The sequence below is a fragment of the Aquarana catesbeiana genome, linkage group LG08, assembly GCF_042186555.1.
Source record: "Aquarana catesbeiana isolate 2022-GZ linkage group LG08, ASM4218655v1, whole genome shotgun sequence".
NCBI lineage: Eukaryota > Metazoa > Chordata > Amphibia > Anura > Ranidae > Aquarana > Aquarana catesbeiana.
Window position 1 is genome coordinate 85,951,665 of NC_133331.1, and position 24,022 is coordinate 85,975,686.

At 41.8% G+C, this 24,022-nt stretch overlaps 1 protein-coding gene across 4 annotated transcripts in view; it reads right to left on the reverse strand.

The window, feature by feature from the left end:
- The window catches only part of ADGRA1 (adhesion G protein-coupled receptor A1), a 1,332,527-nt gene that overhangs the window by 872,454 nt on the left and 436,051 nt on the right, over nucleotides 1-24,022 (reverse strand). For all 4 annotated transcript variants that reach the window (XM_073596079.1, XM_073596078.1, XM_073596080.1 and 1 more), the window contains one exon: nucleotides 20,630-20,839. In XM_073596079.1, the coding sequence (XP_073452180.1) occupies nucleotides 20,630-20,839 (210 nt within the window). The remainder of the gene's footprint in view (nucleotides 1-20,629; nucleotides 20,840-24,022) is intronic.

Here is a 24,022-nt window from a genome sequence, read left to right on the forward strand (position 1 = left end):
AGCGGTGAGCAAAAAAACACATCCAGAGGAAACGACCAACTGATTGTATAGAGCGGTATAGATCCATCATAGCAGACAAGTCAGGGGCTCCACGATACACATATTATAATTGGAAAAATAATACCAAAATAGTGTGATACCATTTTAACTAATTTATTTAAAAAGCAGAATAACACTTACATTGTAATCTTGGTTTGAAAGCGTAAAGGATAAAATCAATGCCGGCCGGCAAACAAACAAACTCCCGTCCTCCTCAACAGGGCAACATGGTGACGTCAGCACGTACCTCCAGACGCGTTTCGTCATAAGGTGACGTATTCAATGGGGAACGGGCAGCGTGCTGAGCAACCACCTTTTATGCATATACCAAGCCTCGCCCTGAGTCCCGCTAAGAGAATTTCACGGCGCCATCTTTGGTATGGGCGCAGCCAATACCTACTATTGAAACAGGAGAAGGGGAACTTTTTTAACCAATTACAGGGTAAAAAATACCATTAATCCAAAATAAGAAAAAACGGTTCTCCCATTTGAAGATCAATAAAAATAAAATTAAATTAGCTAAACCGATCTTACAGAGTAGTGAGTGGCTAATAGCACTGAATTTTAAACCAGTGCGAAAAAGTTATAAAAATAAATTGAATTTATTAAAATACAAAGAAATAAAATTGATATTAATTCACTATCTCTATAGAATACTTTAATTCATTTGTATATCTAGGTAAGCAATAATAAATTATAAATTAATTCAATGTGTATTTCACACTACATGGGTATATTGATATGGACAAATAGAAACCTCTGTTAGGACCCAGAGGTTGCTTTATATTTTTTTGGGTTGAATTTTTTGCGAATCCACACCAATCTCACGAGTGAAAATTGCAAAATTCCACTGTGATCGTTTTTCAAAGGCCTGGACTGGATTTAAGCCATCTGCTCGATTTGGCTTGCCATCTGGTAAGCATGATATCTATCAGTTGGGACTTTTAATTGTTTGATTCAACTAACAAGTGATAACCATTGGACAGTCCAGGAGTTTCAGATTTCCTTTCTTGCAGTTGAATTCCTATTAACTTTATATCACAAAGGAACTTTTTCAAAAAATTTTTTCACGGATTCATTTTTATTTAATATGTATATATCAGTTTAATGCGCGGCTTTTCCATTTTTATTTGTAGTTTGTTGTGCCACACTAATAGCCGCTGCTTCACTTTATTGGTCTCTAGCGCAGTTTTTCTTTTTGTTTTATTTCCACTGGTGTATTACAGCTGGTTTATTATTACTTTTAAATTAAGTTTTTGATAATATGGATATTTTTGAATTTCGAGCTCAGAAGGTGATTAACACCGATGGGGTTTTTGAGGTATACAAGGTGAATGAAAATGGTTTGGGAGGGTTATTCATGAGGTTGAAAAACCTTATGATTTCTGAAACCCATACCCAATGGGATATAGCCTATCTGGGTAGCCTGTCACTTTTACAGTTTTTGATCAACAGGAAGTCTGCCAAGTTGGCCAAAATTGACACTGAGATCAAAGTTATCAAAGATAAACTTGGTCCCAGTAAGGACAGTGGTGAATAGGGATGAGCTTCGAGTTTGAGTCGAACTCATGTTCGACTCGAACATTGGCTGTTCGCAAGTTCGCCGAACAGCGAACAATTTGGGGTGTTCGCGGCAAATTCGAATGCCGCGGAACACCCTTTGAAAAAGTCTATGGGAGAAATCAAAAGTGCTAATTTTAAAGGCTAATATGCAAGTTATTGTCATAAAAAGTGTTTGGGGACCCAGGTCCTGCCCCAGGGGACATGGATCAATGCAAAAAAAAATTTTAAAAACGGCCGTTTTTTCAGGAGCAGCGATTTTAATAATGCTTAAAGTCAAACAATAAAAGTGTAATATCCCTTTAAATTTCGTACCTGGGGGGTGTCTATAGTATGCCTGTAAAGGGGCGCATGTTTCCTGTGTTTAGAACAGTCTGACAGCAAAATTACATTTTGAAGGAAAAAACTCATTTAAAACTACCCGCGGCTATTGCATTGCCGACAATACACATAGAAGTTCATTGATAAAAACGGCATGGGAATTCCCCAAAGGGGAACCCCGAACCAAAATTAAAAAAAAAAAAAGACGTGGGAGTCCCCCTAAATTCCATACCAGGCCCTTCAGGTCTGGTATGGATATTAAGGGGAACCCCGGCCAAAATTTTTTTTAAAAAATGACGTGGGGTTCCCCCTAAATTCCATACCTGACCCTTCAGGTCTGGTATGGATTTTAAGGGGAACCCCGCGCCAAAAAAAAAAAAAAAAAAACGGCGTGGGGTCCCCCCAAAGATCCATACCAGACCCTTATCCGAGCACGCAACCTGGCAGGCCGCAGGAAAAGAGGGGGGGACGAGAGTGCGGCCCCCCCCCTCCTGAACCGTACCAGGCCACATGTCCTCAACATTGGGAGGGTGCTTTGGGGTAGCCCCCCCAAAACACCTTGTCCCCATGTTGATGAGGACAAGGGTCTCATCCCCACAACCCTGGCCGGTGGTTGTGGGGGTCTGCGGGCGGGGGGCTTATCGGAATCTGGAAGCCCCCTTTAACAAGGGGACCCCCAGATCCCGGCCCCCCCCCTGTGTGAAATGGTAAGGGGGTACAAAAGTACCCCTACCATTTCACTAAAAAACTGTCAAAAATGTTAAAAATGACAAGAGACAGTTTTTGACAATTCCTTTATTTAAATACTTCTTCTTTCTTCTATCTTCCTTCATCTTCTGGTTATTCTGGCTCTTCTGGTTCTTCCTCCGGCGTTCTCGTCCAGCATCTCCTCCGCGGCGTCTTCTATCTTCTTCTCCTCGGGCCGCTCCGCACCCATGGCATGGGGGGAGGCTCCCGCTCTTCTCTTCTTCTTCATCTTCTTCTCTTCTTCATTTTCTTCTCCGGGCCGCTCCTCACACATGCTAGCATGGCGGGAGGCTCCCGCTGTGTGACGGCGCTCCTCGTCTGACAGTTCTTAAATAACGGGGGGCGGGGCCACCCGGTGACCCCGCCCCCCTCTGACGCACGGTGACTTGACGGGACTTCCCTGTGACGTCACGGGGAATGCCACAGGGAAGTCCCGTCATGTCCCGTGCGTCAGAGGGGGGCGGGGTCACCAGGTGGCCCCGCCCCCCATTATTTAAGAACTGTCAGACGAGGAGCGCCGTCACACAGCGGGAGCCTCCCTCCATGCCAGCATGGATGCGGAGCGGCCCGGAGAAGAAAATGAAGAAGAGAAGAAGATGAAGAAGAGAAGAGCGGGAGCCTCCCCCCATGCCATGGGTGCGGAGCGGCCCGAGGAGAAGAAGATAGAAGACGCCGCGGAGGAGATGCTGGACGAGAACGCCGGAGGAAGAACCAGAAGAGCCAGAAGAACCAGAAGATGAAGGAAGATAGAAGAAAGAAGAAGTATTTAAATAAAGGAGTTGTCAAAAACTGTCTCTTGTCATTTTTAACATTTTTGACAGTTTTTTAGTGAAATGGTAGGGGTAAGTACCCCCTTACCATTTCACACAGGGGGGGGGCCGGGATCTGGGGGTCCCCTTGTTAAAGGGGGCTTCCAGATTCCGATAAGCCCCCCGCCCGCAGACCCCCACAACCACCGGCCAGGGTTGTGGGGATGAGGCCCTTGTCCTCATCAACATGGGGACAAGGTGTTTTGGGGGGCTACCCCAAAGCACCCTCCCAATGTTGAGGGCATGTGGCCTGGTACGGTTCAGGAGGGGGGGCCGCACTCTCGTCCCCCCCTCTTTTCCTGCGGCCTGCCAGGTTGCGTGCTCGGATAAGGGTCTGGTATGGATTTTTGGGGGGACCCCACGCCGTTTTTTTTTTTTTTTTTGGCGCGGGGGTTCCCCTTAAAATCCATACCAGACCTGAAGGGTCTGGTATGGAATTTAGGGGGAACCCCATGTCATTTTTTTTTTCAAATTTTGGCCGGGATTCCCCTTAATATCCATACCAGACCTGAAGGGCCTGGTATGGAATTTAGGGGGACTCCCACGTCATTTTTTTTTTAAATTTTGGTTCGGGGTTCCCCTTTGGGGAATTCCCATGCCGTTTTTATCAATGAACTTCTATGTGTATTGTTGGCAATGCAATAGCCACGGGTAGTTTTAAATGAGTTTTTTCCTTCAAAATGTCATTTTGCTGTCAGACTGTTCTAAACACAGGAAACATGCGCCCCTTTACAGGCATACTATAGACACCCCCCAGGTACAAAATTTAAAGGGATATTACACTTTTATTGTTTGACTTTAAGCATTATTAAAATCACTGCTCCTGAAAAAACGGCCTTTTTAAAACTTTTTTTTGCATTGATCCATGTCCCCTGGGGCAGGACCCAGGTCCCCAAACACTTTTTATGACAATAACTTGCATATTAGCCTTTAAAATTAGCACTTTTGATTATTCATGTTCGTGTCCCATAGACTTTAACGGTGTTCGCGTGTGCGAACAAACTTTTTTCCTGTTAGCATGTTCTGGTGCGAACCGAACAGGGGGGTGTTCGGCTCATCCCTAGTGGTGAATATAGGGAAAGATCTCAGAATTTGCTAAGGGTCCTTGAAAAAGAGGATAGGAATCAAAAATATAAGAAAAGGAATAAATATAATCGTGATTTGAATGATTATTGCAACAATATTGTTTTTGACTGGCAGAAGAAACTGTTGGAGGATTCGACCGGTCAGTCCAATATTGAGATGGAGGTGTCTACCCAGAGCCATGGGGAAACCTCCAATGGACCATCTCAACTACCCAAAAATAATAAAAAGGGTCCTCTCGATAAATCACAGAAAGGGTTGGGCCCTCAGAATTATCATTCCCCTCAGAGATCATCAGGGGCCAATAATCCTAATAATGCCCCCCCTAACCATCTCCAAAATTTTGGATCACCTAGGTCAAATTATGTCCAAAGAGGTGGTGGGTCACGTTTTACAAAGCCACCCCCTTGGAGAGGAGGTCATTATACAGCTATTAGAGGGTGGGGCCAACTGAACTCCAATAGAAGTCGTGGGCCAAAATGGAGGTCATCCTGAATGGTGGAGGCCCAATCAAAACCAGGATTCATTCCAAAGACCACCATATCAAGACCCCTATGATGCTAGTTGGGATTATAATTTACCCACGCACAATAGATTTTTTCCAATAAGTGATATAATCCCTTTTGATGAAAATCTTGATTGCTTTGGGGCATATGGACACCAACAGAATGTCTATGGCCCCTCTGTATCTTATCCACCTCAAGATGCGATCACACCCAATAACCTAGGAGACCGGGTACTTGGGGTTTTTCCAGACCCGGCCAAGGTATAAAAAGACCGGTAGAAAAAAGCGAGGAACTAGAGGGTCGAGGCGCTTGCGAGCAACAAAAAAGAGCCAGAACTTAAATGGTCAGGGCATTTTTAATTTGAGTACACAAGAACTGTCTCACTCTGAAAAGGCAGTTTTAGATAAGGGCCTCAAATTTGCCCCCCCTAGGAGCCTGGATAAGTTCCAAACTTATATGGACGTATATATGTGCACTTATATGTGCGTAGGCTAAATATCAAAAGATACATGATTGGTAATCCTATCACAAGGAATTGTTCTCAAACTGATCAGTTTGTGCATTCAGGTTTGGCCAATGCTTCCTTATTTAACCCCCTGGTGTCCTTGCTCCTACATTAAAAGTGTTTAGGGACATTATCCTAAGAGATCTTGAATTGATGGAAGTCAAAACTGCAAGAAATTCCAAAATTATTCAAGAAGGATTAGATTCCCTGTGTAAAAACAAGGATCTGGTTATGCGCCACGCCGATAAGGGTGGTGGGATCGTGGTACTGGATCGCAGGGATTATATGGCTGGAATGGAAAGGATTCTTAGTGATACTGATACCTATACCCCTCTCCCCTCCGACCCGAAGATTCGTTATTTAAAGGATTTGAAAAAAATCATATCAAAGGGCTCCTCAACTGGCATTTTGAATGAAAAGGAAAGCTTATTCTTAATCCCTAAAGCTCCTAGGACACCAACCATCTACTATTTGCCTAAAGTCCATAAGAACCCTATCTGCCCCCCCGGGATGCCCCATTGTGAGTGGCATAGATTCAATCACATCCCGGGTGGGCAGATATATTGATTTCTATCTTCAGCCCTTAGTCCAAAAGATGCCCTCCTATGTTAAAGACACACGACAGGTGTTGAATCTTCTTTCGGGTATAAATATTAAATCAGGATTATGGATGGTGACCACTGACGTCACCTCCTTATACACTATAATTCCCCATAATTTGGGCTTGAGTGCTGTAGAGGGTGCTTTGACGAGGGATTCTGGACTCCTTGCACATCAGATCTCTTTCATTATGGAGCTTCTTGAATATGCAGCTTCTCACAATTATTTTTGGTTTTCTAACAAGTTTTATCGCCAAAGTCGGGGAGTTGCTATGGGGGGTAAATATGCCCCCAGCTTGGCCAATTTGTTCAGGGCCAAGTGGGAGGAGGATGTCATCTATGCCCGCAGGAGTCCCCATCTTATCCTGTGGGCTAGGTATATAGATGACATCTTCCTCCTATGGGATGGTGATGGCCATGATCTTCAAGAGTTCATGTCCTCTCTTAATTTAAACGATCGGGGCATCCATCTCAATTTTGAGATGAGTCAGACCCAGATACACTTCTTGGATCTAACTTTGACCATTGAAGGGGGTGTTTTGTCTACATCCACCTTCTTTAAAAACACTGATCGCAATTCCTACATCTCATTGGATAGCTGTCATTATAAACCTTGGCTCAATTCAATACCTAAGAGTCAATACATGAGATTGCATAGGAATTGCTCAGATTCAATAGTGTTTTCAACACAGAGCAACATTCTCACCAGTAGGTTCCTAGAAAAAGGTTATACCATGGAGACACTGTTGCCTGTGTTTAATGAAGTGCGGGGGATGTACAGGGAACTACTGCTCCGGGATAAACCGCAGAGGAATAATTTAGGCCATGAGTTTAGAGTACCCTTTGTCCATACATAGTCCCTCCAGCATAAAAAAGTGAAACAGTTGGTTTCCAAACATGGGCATATTGTTAGTAATGATAAGATTTTGAGTAAGGTTTTACCATCTAAACCAAAAATCGTGTTTAGAGGGGCTCCCTCATTCAGGAACATTGTGGCCCCTAATATACTAGACCCCCCAGAGAATAAGACAACCTTTTTTGACCAACAGGTTTTTATAAGTGTAAAAAATGTTGGGTGTGTTCTTTAAATAGCTGTCCGTATAGGAGAACCCAGTCCTTTGTTTCTACAAGTACTGGTAAGGCCCATACCATCACCCCATTTATCACCTGCTCTACCTTTGGCGTGGTCTATTTGTTGCAATGCCCATGTGGCTTTGCAATATATCAGGCAGACCAAACGCCCTCTTCAAGTTAGGCTCAACAAGCACATTACCAACATTTTGACTGGGTTTAGGAACCATTCGGTCTCTAAGCATTACCGTTTAGTACACAATAGGGACCCCTCCAACACCCTTTTTTTTAGGAATTGATAGATACAAACCTCACTGGCGTGGGAGCTCTATGGTGCATGAAATTTCCAAACTTGAGATGTCTTGGATCCATAGGATCAGATCTTACACGCCCTATGGATTAAATGTCGATGTAAATGTTAATGCCTTCATTGATAATTCTTAACATCTGGTCGCCTTGGGTCCTAACAGAGGTTTCTATTTGTCCATATCAATATACCCATGTAGTGTGAAATACACATTGAATTAATTTATAATTTATTATTGCTTACCTAGATATAATAATGAATTAAAGTATTTTATAGACATAGTGAATTAATATCAATTTTATTTCTATGTATTTTAATAAATTCAATTTATTTTTATAACTTTTTCGCACTGGTTTAAAATTTAGTGCTATTAGCCACTCACTACTCTGTAAGGTTGGTTTAGCTAATTTAAGTTTATTTTTATCGATCTTCAAATGGGAGAACCATTTTTTCTTATTTTGGATTAACGGTATTTTTTACCCTGTAATTGGTTAAAAAAGTTCCCCTTCTCCTGTTTCAATAGTAGGTATTGGCTGTGCCCATACCAAAGATGTCGCCGTGAAATTCTCTTAGCGGGACTCAGGGCGAGGCTTGGTATATGCATAAAAGGTGGTTGCTCAGCACGCTGCCCGTTCCCCATTGAAAACGTCACCTTATGACGAAACGCGTCTGGGAGGTACGTGCTGGCGTCACCACGTCGCCCTGTTGAGGAGGACGGGAGTTTGTTTGTTTGCTGGCCAGCATTGATTTTATCCTTTGCGCTTTCAAACCAATATTACATTGTAAATGTTATTCTGCTTTTTAAATAAATTAGTTAAAATGGTATCACACTATTTTGGTATTATTTTTCCAATTATACTATGTGTATCGTGGAGCCCCTGACTTGTCTGCTATGATGGATCTATACCTCTCTATACAATAAGTTGGTCGTTTCCTCTGGATGTGTTTTTTTGCTCACCGCTATCTGACATCTGGTAAGCAGGCTCCCAATGCGGTTTGCTGCACGTATTAACCCCTTCACGGATAGGCATTCATTTGACTGTTATATTATCCACACTTGTTATATATATTATCTGGTAAGCAGGCTCTCCGTGTGGTGTTGGTGTTTTCACTATCTTCTTCACTGGAAGTTGATCCACATACCCGCATGATTTGCACAAATATTTTGCCAATATCTTAGAGGTTCTTTGTGTGTTACCTGCTGTTTCCAAGCACCGGGTGTTTATATGGTTCTCTCACTCTGAGTGCCACTTTTTTCTTTTTCTTTTTTACCAAGTTATTTGTCAGTATTATGCTATGTTGCTTTATATTTTTTTGGGTTGAATTTTTTGCTAATCCACGCCAATCTCACAAGTGAAAATTGCAAAATTCCACTGTGATCGGTTTTCAAAGGCCTGGGCTGGGTTTAAGCCATCTGCTCAGCATGATATCAGTTGGGACTTTTAATTGTTTGATTCAGCTAACAAGTGATAACCATTGGACAGTCCAATAGTTTCGGATTTCCTTTCTTGCAGTTGAATTCTTATTAACTTTATATCACAAAGGAACTTTTTCAAAAATGTTTTTCACAGATTCATTTTTATTTAATTTAATATGTATATATCAGTTTAATGCACGGCTTTTCCATTTTTAATATATTTTCTACACTGATGACACATAAATCTATCTCTCCACCCCTCAACTCAGTCCATCAATCTCCTCATGCATCACTAACTTACTAACAGACATATCTGTATGGATGTCACACCACTTCCTCAAACTCAACTTGTCCAAAACTGAGCTTATAATATTTCCTCCCCCACTTGCCTCTTCCCCTGACTTCTCTGTCAAGAACAATGGCACAACCATCCACTCATCCCCACATGTCAGCATGCTAGGTGTTATCCTGGACTCTGAACTCTCCTTTCGGCCCCACATCCAATCACTTTCCAAAGCTTGCCGCCTCAACCTTCACAACATCTCCAAACTACGTCCCTTTCTAACCAATGAAACCACAAAGCTCCTGATTCACTCCCTGGTTATCTCTCGTCTTGACTACTGCAACTCCCTCCTCATTGGCTTACTTTTAAATAAACTATCCCCCCTTCAGTCCATCATGAATGCTGCTGCCAGACTCATCCACCTCACAAACTGCACAGTCTCTGCTACCCCTCTCCACCAATCCCTTCATTGGCTGCCACTTGCCCAACAAATTAAATTGAAAATACTAACAATAAGTTACAAAGCCATCCACAGCTCTGCCCCCAGCTATATCACTAGCCTAGTCTCAAAATACCAACCTAATCACCCTCTTCATTCCTCCCAAGACCTCCTGCTCTCTAGCACCCTCATCACCTTCTCCCATATCCGCCTCCAGGACTTCTGACCCTCACCCATCCTCTGGAATTCGCTACCCCAGTCTGTCAGACTGCCTCCAAATGTATCCACTTTTAGGCGATCCCTAAAAACTTTTCTTCAGAGAAGCCTATCCTGCCTCTATCTAACAACTGCACTATTTTCTCCATTAGATCATCCCCCACAGCTATTACCCTTTTGTATAACTTGACCCTCCCTCCTAGATTGTAAGCTCTAACGAGCAGGGCCCTCTAATTCCCCCCTGTATTGAATTGTATTGTACTGTCTGCCCTAATGTTGTAAAGCGCTGCTTAAACTGTCGGCGCTTTATAAACTCTGATAATAATAATAATCAGAGAGTCAGTGCGGGAATCTATCCTTAAATCATCAGCACCTGGAGGAGAGAAGGTGGTTCCGAGCACATCGTCTGCAGCTCCTCTTCATACTGCAGACACAGAGTTATCAGAAAATGAGGATCAAGAGTTGTCAGCAGGATTCGATTTCACCCTGGTCGAATCTTTTGCTAGATTGGTAAAAGAGGCCATAAGTGGGAGGAAGCTAAAGAGGTACCCAGGAAGGTCCGAAAATACTTCCCCAACTTGATGAAAGAACCGGAGTCCTTTCCTTTCATAGAGGAATTGGAAGATCTCATTAAAGATGAGTGGGAGAGATCAAATTAAAAAATACAGCCTTAATAATAGGCTAGCAAAGCTGTATCCTGTATCGTTAATCCTCTAATTTACGCACCAGTTGTCGATGCCTCTTTAATGCGACTTGCTAGACATCTCACCCTACCAATCAAAGATGCGGTAACCTTCCGAGACATGCTTGATCATAAGATTGGTTTAGATTTGAAGAGAGCATACTCCACAGCAGGTGGTGCGTGTAGTCCAGCGGTTGCCACAGCGGCAGTTGGTAGGGCCATTTCAGGGTGGACTGCCAATATATAAAAACCTCTACGTGAGGGAACCGACCAGGAAAAAATAATTACTTCCCTACTGGAGCTGAAACTAGCAGGCGACTTTGTCACAGAAGCATCAGTGGATGATCCTCTGCTAGAGCAATGTTGGCATCGGTCATGGCAAGAAGAGCCTTGTGGCTAAAGCCATGGGTAGCAGACACTGCATCAAAAACTAATTGGTGCAAGATCCCATATGATGGGGTTAACCCTTTCGGATCCAAACTAGATTCAGCCATTTCGAAGGTAACAGGAGGAAAGTCAGGCCTGATCCTCTCCGACAGGAGACCAAACCACAGAAGGGGCCTTCCTATAGACATAACCTTCCAGTAAGGTACATGGGGGGCAAAGACAGAGACCAGGAAGAGAGTTTAAAAGAAGCAGGAAGAATACATAGTCATCCTTTTTGAGACTCCAAAAATCCAAGACCATCCCGACGGGGGAGCCACAAAAATCTTTTTGAAGGTGTGCCCGTCTTGCCTGTGCAAGTGGGAGTCAGACTTAAAGAGTTCATACAGGTTTGGATGGAACATTTAGAAAATGCCTGGACACTTTCTACAATCAAGTTCGGTCACAAATGGAAATTCATAGGCAGCCTACGCAGAAATTACATTCAGCCAACCAGACTCCCATCATCACCAGACAAGAGGAAGTTACCACTCAAGTATGTAATGGAGCTGAGGCAGAAGGGCGCAATCCTGGAAGACCCATCATCTCAAAGAGGGGGGGTTACTCCCCATTATTCCTAGTAAAAAAGAAGACAGGGGATCTGCGTCAGTATTGGATTTAAGGAATTTTAACAAAAAGGATTCAGATTGAAGCCTTCAAGATGGAAAGTCTCCAGGCAATATTATTGGCAATAAACGTAGAAGATTGCATGCTGTCTGTAGATTTGTTGAATGCCTACCTACACCTACCTATACACCCTACCTTTCAGAAGTTCCTCTGTTTCTCAGTCAACCACCAACACTTCCAGTTTCAATGCCTGCCATTCGGCATTTCTTCTGCTCTCAGGACCTTTACCAAAATTCTACTACCTGAAATTACACATCTCAGGAGAAGGGGATTAAGGTAACATCATTACCTAGAGGATACTGCTTTTGGCGAACAGCTGAGAAACTTTGCTCCATCATCAGAAGATACTGCTCACGACACTTCGGCTGGTTAATCAACTGGGAAAAAAGCAACCTTCAGCCCACACAAAATATGATATTTCTGGGGGCAGAACTAAATACCATGTCTGACAAAGTGCAGCTTCCTCGGGAGACGATAGTTCCCTTAGTTCAGAAAATGAAGAAGTTAATGTCAGCAACGTCTCTGCCAGCCAAAATTTGTCTAAGCATCCTGGGATCCATGTCTGCCACTCTTCCAGTGATCCAGTGGGCTCAATGGCACATGAGAGTGTTGCAGAACTCATTACTGCAGCGGTGGGATGGAGTATTAATGCTTCAAACAACCCACGTCAACATGAGAGTGAAGCAGTCAGTGAGGTGGTGGACGCATACTTACAACCTCAGGAGGCATAGACCCATAGTCCCCTCAGAGGCGGAGGTGATCACATCAGACGCCAGCCAGGAGGGATGGGGAGCTCATTACTAAGATCAAGCAGCGCAAGGACTATAGCAGTTCCAGGCACAGGGAGTAGCATCAAATATACTAGAGCTCAGAGCAGCCTTTCAAGCTCTCCTAGCCTTTGGCTCATCCTTGAAGGGAAAAAATGCCTCAATACGGATGGACAACAAGGTGGCGGTGGCTTACATCCAGAGACAGGGAGGTACCAGAAGCTGCACACCGCTGGAGGAAGTTCGCCCTTTCTTGGAATGGGCTCAAACATATCTAACAGATTTGAGGGCAGTGTATGTTCCGGCAGCACAGAACCTGTTGCCCGACTGCCTAAGCAGGGAAATGGTCCCTGCTTAGGCAGTCCCTGGTCTCTGAGCCATCAAGCATTCACTCTCTGGGCCGAAACTTGGGGTATGTCAAATATCGATCTGGCAGCGAGACCGGTTAATGCCAAGTGTCAGAGATTCCTGTCTAGGGCACCTTACCCAGTAGCCGAGGGAATAGACTACCTTCTCCATCCTTGGAACTTCCAACTAGAATACATATTTCCTCCGACACCACTAATCGAGAGATTCCTCTCCAGGCTAAGGAGGTCATCAGCCACAGAGATAGCAGTAATACCTGTCTGGCCGAGGAGACCTTGGTTCACGACCAAGCTACAACTCAGTCTAGAAGACCTGTTACCTCTTCCTGTGACTCGGATTCTACTTTACCAAGGCCAATTCCTTCACCCGGCTCTGGAAAAACTACACTGGACAGCATGGGGTTGAGAGGAATAGTCTTCTAGAGAAAGGTTGCTCTCAGGAGGTAGTATCAACGCTACTTCAAGCTAGAAAATGTACCACTAACAGCACCTACGGGAGGATATGGGAAAGATTTGCATCTAAGGCGCAGCAGAAAAACTGGAATCCATTATCCCCAGAGGCTCCGCAGATTTTAGAATATCTCCAAGTAGGCCTAGGTAAAGAACTAAGCTCAAGTACCGTCAAAGTACAAATTTCAGCCTTATCTGCAAAGACAGGTTCCAAAAGTGGCAACGGCATTCCATTACAACCAGGACATCAGTCTCCCGACTTTTACTAACGATCAAGGTTAAACACATGCCTTGGATGTAAAATCCGCTATCAGCTCTTATCTGGTGGCTACAGCCTCCTTTAGAAATTCGGACAACCTCTTGGTGATTGCTCATGGGAACACAAAAGGACAGACGGCAGCACCACGCACTGTGGCTAGTCTATCAGGAAAACTTACGCCATTCAACATTTTTTTGGTACCCTAGGGCATTAATGCTCAATTAACTAGGGCAGGGGCAACTTCATGGGCAGCGTATTGCAAGGTTTCACCGGAGACTATATGCAGAGCAGCTACCTGGTCACCCAGACATACATTCATGTCCCACTATAGGGTGGATTTTGCTCAATTGACAATGGTGGAGTTCGGAAGAACTGTTATTTGAGCCAATTCTTCTGCTACATGTTAAATAAATATTACTTTTTTTTGCACCCACCCGACTGGTGAGTTATTTCCCAGTGTGTGCTGCCATGATGCGTCATGGAAAACGGAAAATTGTATACTCACCTTTCCGTAATTTTCCTTTCCTGACGCATCTTCATGGCAGCACACAGCATCCCGCCCTTTTTTTATTAGTTGATAGTTACAGAGAATGAAGCGGGGTGTCTCTCTTTCAAATTTATAGCTAACCAATCCTGTCAGGTTGGGGGGGGTCACAACCCAGTGTGTGCTGCCATGAAGATGCGTCAGTAAAGGAAAATTATGGAAAGGTGAGTATACAATTTTCCGTTTTCTTTCCTTCAACCCGTGGTTGAAGGAAAGAAAATTGCATAATCTATGGCCAGCCTAAGGCCTTACATACACGGCAGAACAAAGTCGGTGAGAAATTTCTTCATATCTTTCCTTTAAAGTCAGCCATAAATTTTCTCCTTGACATGGTCAACAGAGATGTGAATTGGGAAGGGTGAATGAACCTTTCTTTTTTTAATGGAGAAAGGAAAGTGATCACTGAGCGACTGATGTGTGCAGATGAAAATGCAAAAAATGGGATTACTGGTGGAAGTTATTATAATAACCACACCCAGAGAGAAGAGAAAGTGCTAATCACTAAAACTGCAGTCATTTCAACTCAAATTGAAAGAAGATGTTTAGGGCTTGTACATGCTCATTGTTGCTCCTCAGAGCAGACCTTCTAGCCCAAATCTAGCTATTGGTTAGTCCAATTCATCAGTGTCTACATTTTTTAACCCTTTGGATTAGGAAAATGACAAAACAAACCATTGGGTTAAGGATTAGAGTCTCTTCTCTGTTACCCAATACTTCTCTACCAAAACCAACTGGGTAAAGCACTCTTGTATGTATGGAAATTCAACATCAATGCAAAACAAAATACAAATATTTCAGATAATTTTTATGATTAATATATACAAATCCAAATTCTCAGAGCTATGATGAGATAGATCCAAAGTGTAGTAGATTGTAAAAGGCTGTCTATGAACAAAATAATGCAGTTAAAGGTCTTACGAAACCAGTGAGCCGCACCACATTCGCTCTTTATTATACAATCCTGAAACGACTTTCTGCTTAAATTGATGCCAGGATCAGCAGTTTGTATGAGCTGATACAGCTCTTCAGCATTAATGTTTTATAATAGGGTGCTATTGGCTTTACTGTTACATTTTCTCTGCACTTCCCTTAATACGCTGGCTAGAATGCACTAACATCACAAATAGTTTAGCCTTTGCATTGATAAAGTCAGGGACAAAAAGAGATGTTCTTGTGACATACAGTGATGAAATGACCTAGATAACTCAGTGTCTGAACATGCTCTGGATAATATCTCGGTCTTCCCATAGATATACTGAGTGGCATCATTCTCAGTCACTACTAAACCACATGTATGTCCCATAGCACCAGTTTACTCTTTTGTGCATCAGTAACAAAGTCATTCCATAATATTATCCAGCAAACACTATACCTGTAATAAACTTGAAAAGTCACTTAATTTACCTTGCAAGTAAAAAGGAATGGTGGTTTTGTACGATTCCTAAATTATGGTTACAAATACAAACCAAACATTTTTTAAAATACCTTTTTAGTCAGGTGAATATGAAAAAATGCATATTAATATTCTCCCAGTGTTCTTTTGAGTAAGCAGATGTAGCTTTAGGCTCCCTTTAGGTGTTCCATTCTCTCACTTTGATGAAAATTGCTATTGTTTACATGAAACAATAAATTCACACTGAAATTTACACAAAACAAGTGGATGACAAACCAGAGCCTCAAAGCAGCAGCATCTGGTGTGCTATTTCATTAGGTATCCCACAGTTCTCTGGGGATCCTCTGTCATGGATTAGATGTTAATTTAAAAAACTAAATTATATATACCGTATATACTCGAGTATAAGTCGAGATTTTCAGCCCTTTTTTTGGGGCTGAAAGTGTCCCCCTCGACTTATACTCGAGTCACCGCCATCTGCCTACATGATCAGCGTGTCAGGCAGGCAAACGGTGGCCAGCCTGTGATATTACCATTTGGCGGCCAGTCCACTGTTCAAAAGCCGTGCCTCCTCCTCGTCTGTGATAGGCAGAAAACTCCATTTCCCAGCAGTCAGTGTACAGCCTATCACAGACATTCTCTCATCCTCGTCCGTGGTATGAGGATGAGAGAATGTCCGTGATAGGCTGACCGCTGACTGCTGGGAAATGGAGTGTTCTGCCTATCACAGACCAGGAGGAGGCGCGGCTTTTGAACAGTAGAATGGCCGCCGAATGGTATTATCAGGGGCTGATCGGTGCAGAGTGGCACACGGAGGATGGAGATCGCCACACGGAGGCATGCACAGGACACAGGTAGGCTGCACAGGACACATACACACATACACAGGGACACATGCACACATACACAGGGACACATGCACAGGACACAGGTAGGCTGCACAGGACACATGCACAAGACACAGGTAGGCTGCACAGGACACAGGTAGACTGCACAGGAAGGCTGCACAGGACACATGCACAGGACACAGGTAGGCTACACAGGACACAGGGACACATGCACAGGACACAGGGAGGCATGCAGCTGCAGATGGGAACTGTTGACCCTCTTTTCCACTTACAGTAGCTGCTGCATTTCTCACCCTTGTCTTATACTCGGGTCAATAAGTTTTTCCCAGTTTTTTGTGGTAAATTAGGGCCTCGACTTATACTCGGATCGACCTATACTCAAGTATATACGGTAGATAAATAGTAACCAAAAACCAACACAAAACAATAGTTTATAAGCCTTAAAGTGTAACTAAAGGCAATTTTTTTTAAGGTTTTGAATAACGTTGGGAGGGATTAGAACACCTGAAAGTTTTTATTGCTGTCTGTGCCCCCTGTTAGAAAGGTTTACACTCTCTATTTGTGCTGTTTACCGTTCTCATTGAAAGTGAAAATAAAAGAAAACAGAGTGGAAATCTTTTAATGGGACCTTAGTTCTGGTGACACAATGACTTTGGAGGAACTTCCTGTTTTGGCTATGGGAAAGCTCCCCAATGGGACACAGATGGCAAAAAAAAACAAAAAAAAAAAAGCAAACATACGGAGGTTATAACCCTTCCTTACTCTTCAAAACCCATAATTCAAATAAAACTGAAAAACAACAACATAGCTGGGCCAGGCATTGCACTAGCAATTCTGGAAAACAATTATGTAATAGGCAGCTCCCCTCAGTAGACAATCCTTATTCAGCTTAGCCGAGTTAGTATGCAATTATCAGTAAGTCCTTTTCTCAAGGAACCAGACTCAAGGATGATGTCCAGGTAGCTTTATTGCAAATAAACACTGTCAAGAATACAACCACTTTGTAAGTCACAGGCAAGAGTAGAAATGTTTAATTTGCTGCACATGGTTTGCAAATAGTTTATCAGCTCTTGTTGCTCTTGTGCTGGTACACTTAACTGAATGTACAGAAGAAGAATGACCATTATGTTTTTGCCCCAAGATAAATGGCAATGTTTAACTATATAGCAAATAAATGACAGCAACGTGTACTATTCCATAATTTACTTTTCAGTAATTGTGCTTGAGGTTAGGGTTAGGTACAACAAGAGGTGTCAAGCCACCTGAAGGATTACTGATCCAGAGCACTACAGCACAACTACCCTTATACTCCTTGGTTGCTCCTACAGTGCTGCTTAGGGGTGATCCTCCATGTCTGGCTTATACATTGCCAACTAGCTTTTATGACGTTCTTCTGATTACAGAATACTGTACATGCATCTCCCGGTCAACCGTCAGCAGCCTACTGTACATAAATTACATTTTTATACACACCCCTTGAATGATATTTCCAAATCAGAGAACATGATTACTCTCACACTAGAAAAGACCCTCCTTCACAGCCATGATACATTAGGAGTTGTGCGTAACTCCTTTTTAGATCCATATGAAAATAATTATATAAGTGATACTGATATCAGTATAGTCTTTGCCTTAATACAGTCATCATTTAGATTCTCTTTGATATAACAAAACAATGTCATCCTGCCATGAAATAGCTTCAGTGTTATCTGTCATACTTTTAATAATCATATCCCTTGAAATTTTCCACATTTTGTCATGTTACAACCAAAAACCTAAATGTATTTTATTGGGATTTTATGTGATAAACCACGGCAAAGTGGCACATAATTGTGAAGTGGAAGGAAAATGATAAATGGTTTTCAAATTTTTTACAAATAAATATCTGAAAAGTGTTGTATTCAGCCCCCTTTACTCTGATACCACTAACTAAAATCTACTGTAACCAATTGCCTTCAGAAGTCACCTAATTAGTAAATAGAGTCCACCTGTGTGTAATTTAATCTCAGTATAAATACAGCTGTTCTGTGAAGCCATCCAGAGGTTTGTTAGAGAACCTTAGTTAAACAGCATAATAATGGCCAAGAAACAAACCAAACAGGTTAGGGATAAAGTTGTGGAGAAGTTTAAAGCAGGGTTAGGTTATAAAAAAAATATCCCAAGCTTTGAACATCTCATGGAGCACTGTTCAATCCATTATGCGAAAATTGAAGGAGTATGGCACGACTGCAAACCTACCAAGACATGGCCCTCCACCTAAACTGACAGGCTGGGCAAGGAGAGCATTAGTCAGAGAAGCAGCCAAGAGGTCCATGGTAACTCTGGAGGAGCTGCAAAGATCAATTATTAATCCAATTAGGTCAATTATTAGTTGTGCACTCCACAAATCTGGCCTTTATGGAAGATTGGCAAGAAGAAAGCCATTGTTGAAAGAAAGCCATAAGAAGTCCCATTTGCAGTCTGCAAGAAGCCATGTGGGGGACACAGCAAACATGTGAAAGAAGGTGCTCTGGTCAGATGAGACCAAAATTGAACTTATTGGCCTAAAAGCAAAACGCTATGCGTGGCGGAAAACTAACACTGCACATTACCCTGACCACACCATCCCCACAGTGAAACATGGTGGTGGCAGCATCATGTTCAGGGGGTTCTTTTCTTCAGCAGGGAAAAGGAAGCTGGTCAGAGTTGATGGGAAGATGGATGGAGCCAAATACAGGGCAATCTTAGAAGAAAACCTGTTAGAGCCTGCAAAAGACTTGAGACTTGGGTGGAGGTTCACCTTCCAGCAAGACAATGACCTTAAACATACAGCTAGAGCTACAATGGAATGGTTTAGATCAAAGCATATTCATGTGTTAGAATGGCCCAGTCAAAGTCCAGACCCAAATCCAATTGAGAATCTTTGGCAAGACTTGAAAATTGCTATTCACAGACTCTCCATCCAATCTGACAGAGCTTGAGCTATTTTGCAAAGAAGAATGGGGAAAAATGTCACTTTCTAGATGTGCAAAGCTGGTAGAGACATACCCAAGAAGACTTGCAGCTGTAATTGCAGCAAAAGGTGGTTCTACAAAGTATTGACTCAGTGGGGCTGAATACAAATGCACTCCACACTTTTCACACATGAAAACCATGAAACCCATTTATCAATTTTCTTCCACTTCACATTTATGTGCCACTTTGTGTTGGTCTATCACATAAAATCCCAATAAAATAATTTTACGTTTTTGGTTGTAACGCAACAAAATGTGGAAAATGTAAAGGGGTATGAATACTTATTCAAGGCACTGTGTATAAAACACATACTATAAAGGGTAAAGAAAAGTCAAAAAGAATTGCCAGGTGCCTGGCAATTCTTTTTGATTTCTCTCGTTTTGACATTATTGTATGTATTTTATATATAGATAATTAAAAGTTATATTTTAGGCTACAGTGGGTTTGATGCATGGGTTCAGCGCATCCCTGCTGGTTGTATGTTGATTAGTATTTCCCACATAAGGCTAGTTTAAATAGTATATCTATACATCAGGCCACCCTCTACTTTGTAGAATTGCCTGTTATACTAGTGTTATCTGTTTTGGTTCTACAGATACTAAAATATGTCCAGCAAAATGGAACGTTGATTGTCTTACACACCAGGCAAACTACATTGGATTAATTTCATACATGATACAACAAGAAAAAAATTGTTTCTACCCTAATAGTCCAATACAATTTGGTAAATGGAGCAATACTTTGGCTTGGTGGTGCTGCACTAGGGTCCATGTTTTGATTCCAGAGTGGGAACAAAGCCACCAACAGTGATTTTGAATATGTACCCCACTTTGTCCTGATTAGCATAATGTAAATTGCCAATCAAAAAGGTTACTGTGCATCTAATTGATCAATTTCTATAATTCTGAAATCGTCATTCCTTGTAAAAATATCCTCACGAATACTTTATATTAGCAACAAAGCCGCTCAGTGATCCTTCATCAGCACTGTAACTCAAGTGCCAGCTGTTTGTATACTTTGTTAGCATAATCGAGAAACATAGGTTATAAACACTAGTTACAAAGAAGAGTAATTTCACTGTCCTCCATTAGAATGTCAAATGCGTCTCAAAGGTATAAAAACGTGGAGCTCAGATTTGCCACACCCCATCACCTCAATAGAAGGTGACACATTCTTTGTAGTAAAAATACATTTAAAAAAATGAAGTGTGGAGTAGAAAGTTTCCAACCTGAGTCCACAAAACGATGGGTAGCTTAAACTGCTGGCATCTTTGCCAAACTGAAATATCAGGTTTAGAGAACAGGCTTTAAAAACGATGTAATGTTATTTACACAACAAAGAGCTTTAGCATAATTAGCATTTGATGTACACTTACTTTTGTGGAGAAGTTCAGCAGCGAGCTGGTCAGACTGCCAGAGGTGCACTTTAAAATTAAATTGTGAATATTTTCTGTATCTTCATCCTTATTACTGCGGATCAACGATCTCTCCGAATGTGCAGATGTTTGCTGGTAGGCAACGCAAGTCATGCCAATAAAGGTTGCCGGCTTGATTAGGACAGCCTCCAGTGCGATATTAAGGGAAACCTGTCAAAAACACATTGAGGAGCTGGTCAATTGCCAAAGTGTTTAAGAAATCAACACTCTAAAATTACTTTATTTAGGGAAGCTACATGGACATCTGTTACCGCACACCACTTATTTCAGGGCTGCAAGACAAACAAAATTATCTGACAAAATTGAATTCTTTCAAACAAATGAACAACACAGCATTATAGTTTAGCTTTTAAAATCAAATGATCCCTATTTTCACACTATTTATAATTATTATGTATAATTACACACCTGTTGTGCGCCAGGTTTTTTTGCCTTTTATGACAACGCTAAGCCACTTCCCCACATTGTTTCTTTTTCTTAAAGTTGTTCTTTAAGTGTAAATCAGTTCTTCAGTATCTTTAGCATCATGTTTTATTGTTTAAACCTTTCTTAATATAATAATTGTTTTGTGAATTTGTTGCAAAATTTCATACCTGGAGATCCAGATGGTAATTTCAGTTACAGTCTAACAGCACTAAATAAAGTCATAACCTTGCAATTAGCAGCGGCATTGTCAGCTTGTTGTGCAAGCTCTTTTAGTTGGCCATTGGGCTGTCTATCTGATAGTCAGCCCGGTGGCCTATTGAAAGAGCACATGACAGGCTGGCAACACTGCTGCTAATTGCAAGGCAATGACTTTTTGTTATCAGACTGCAACAGAGATTGTTGTCTGGATCTCCAGGTATGAAACTTTGCAACGCATTCACAAAATGATTGTATTAAGAAAAATGTATACAATGAGACATGATGCTAAACATATTGAAGAATAAATCTACACTTAAAGAACAAGTTTAAGAAAAAGATGCCAATTAGATCTGTTAATATAATTTTAGAATTCCCATAACTTCATAGAAACTTCAATAATTCACATTGTGAATAGGTTTGGGTTGGAGCCCAATCTTTTGGATTAGCTGCTGTATACGGCCAAAGGAGGCTAAATAGTGCCAGTTGCCAGTATTCTTTTAAGGACAATTAATGGAAAACCATTTCTGCTCATAATATCAAATATATCAAGGCCTCTGGAGGAAAAATTAGGTTTGGCTTGTATAAGGGCAGTTAACACATTTTAAATAAGCTTGTGAAATGTGGACATACTTATCCGTGATTATAATACCCAATCACACCATGCCCAAGAAGCCAAAAAATAAATTATTGACGTATAAAAAAAACTTCAAACTATTCTAAAAATAAAAAGTTTAAATATAAACCCCAATAATAGTGTTGCTGCCCCTTTAAAAATAAACTTTAAACAGTGTCTGAAAAACTTAGATATACAGACCCAAGGTGGCGCTACACTCAAAAATTGCAATATCTGATAAATGTATTCAATCTATACAAATGACAGTTGCCAAAAGTGAAATAAAGCAAACAACTTTAGTTATTGACGTTTTATTAGTTTGGATTAGAAGTTTAAATTAGTCCCAAATAAAGGAAGTACATCACATAAATGTGTATTAAAAGTTCCACCATTAGAGTGCTACTGAGGAAGCCCAGAGCATATAGGGAGCTGAGCCACACCAATGACAGTTTATTGTCAGCAGAGTCTGAGTGGTGAGAAGATGGTTCCATTTGATGTATCTATGCCTGTATCATAGCACTGAGTGTGCTTTTTTATGATCAGTGTCTGCAACTCTTTTCCAGCTTGATTTCTTATGGACGGTTGCCAGAAGGGTAGTGTTTAACCCTTTCATGACTAAGCCTATTTTTGAAATTTGGTGTTTACAAGTTAAAATCCATATTTTTTGCTAGAAAATTACTTAGAACCCCCAAACATTATATATATTTTTTTAGCAAAGAATCTAGAGAATAAAATGACGATTGTTGCAATATTTTTTATCACACGGTATTTGTGCAGCGGTGTTTTAAACGCAAATTTTTGGAAAAGTGACACTTTCATGAATTTTAAAAAATCCAAACAGTAAAGTTACCCCAATTTTTTTGTATAATGTGAAAGATGATGTTACGCCGAGTAAATAGATACCAAACATGTCACCCTTTATAATTGCACGCACTCGTGGAATGGCGACGAACTACGGTACCTTTGAATTTCCATAGGCGACGCTTTAAAAAATTTTTACGGTTACCAGGTTTGAGCTACAGAGGAGGTCTAGGGCTAGAATTATTGCTCTCGCTCTGACGATCGCGGCGATACCTCACATGTGTGGTTTGAACACCGTTTACATATGCGGGCGCGACTTCCGTATGCGTTTTCTTCGCTGCGCGAGCTCGCGGGGACAGGGGCACTTTAAAAAATTTTTTTTTTTTTTTTTTATTTAATTTATTTATTTTTGTACTTTATAAATTGTGTTTAAATTTTTTTTTTTTTTTTTTTACTTTTATTGCTGTCACAAGCAATGTAAACATCCCTTGTGACAGTAATATGTGGTGACAGGTACTCTTTATGGAGGGATGGGGGGTCTAAAAAAAACGAAACGGCGATTCTGAATACTGTGTACTTTTTTAAATTCGGCGCCATTGGCAGCCGAGTAAACGGGAAGTGACGTCATGACGTCGCTTCCGCATTTACAAGAAGAAGGCTGGAACGAAGCCGCTCGCAGCTTCGTTCCAGTCCGCCCCCAGCCGCCGAAGGCAGCGGACCGGACACCGGGCCTCCCGATCGCACGGGAGGCCCGGTAACAGCGGCGGGAGGGGGGGGATGTCCCCTCCCGCTCCTCCGGTATAACAACCGAGCGGCTTTTAGCCGCATCGGTTGTTATATTCGGGTAGCCTATCGCCCGCTGAAAACAACGGTACCGGGATGATGCCTGCAGCTGCGGGCATCATCCCGGTATAACCCCGGAAAGCCGAGGACGCATATATGCGTTCGGTCGGCGGGAAGGGGTTTTAAAGAGGTATTACTACTCTGAGCAGCAAAATCAATGGAATGTTGGGAGCTAACCATATTACCAAAGTGCTTTGTGCCAGTTATCTTTAACGTGAGGCATTGATTTCTGGTGAGTGAGATAAATTGCACTTTGAAAGTGGAAATCACAAGCACTGCACAGCGGAAGACATCTTGTGGATGATCTGTGGACACTAATGGTGGAGCTTTTAATACACATTTATGTGATGGACTTTCATTATTCTAAATCTAAAAATGTATTTGCTTTTTTCACTTTTGGCAACTGTCATTTGTATAGACTGAGAACATTTATGAGATATTGCCATTTTTGA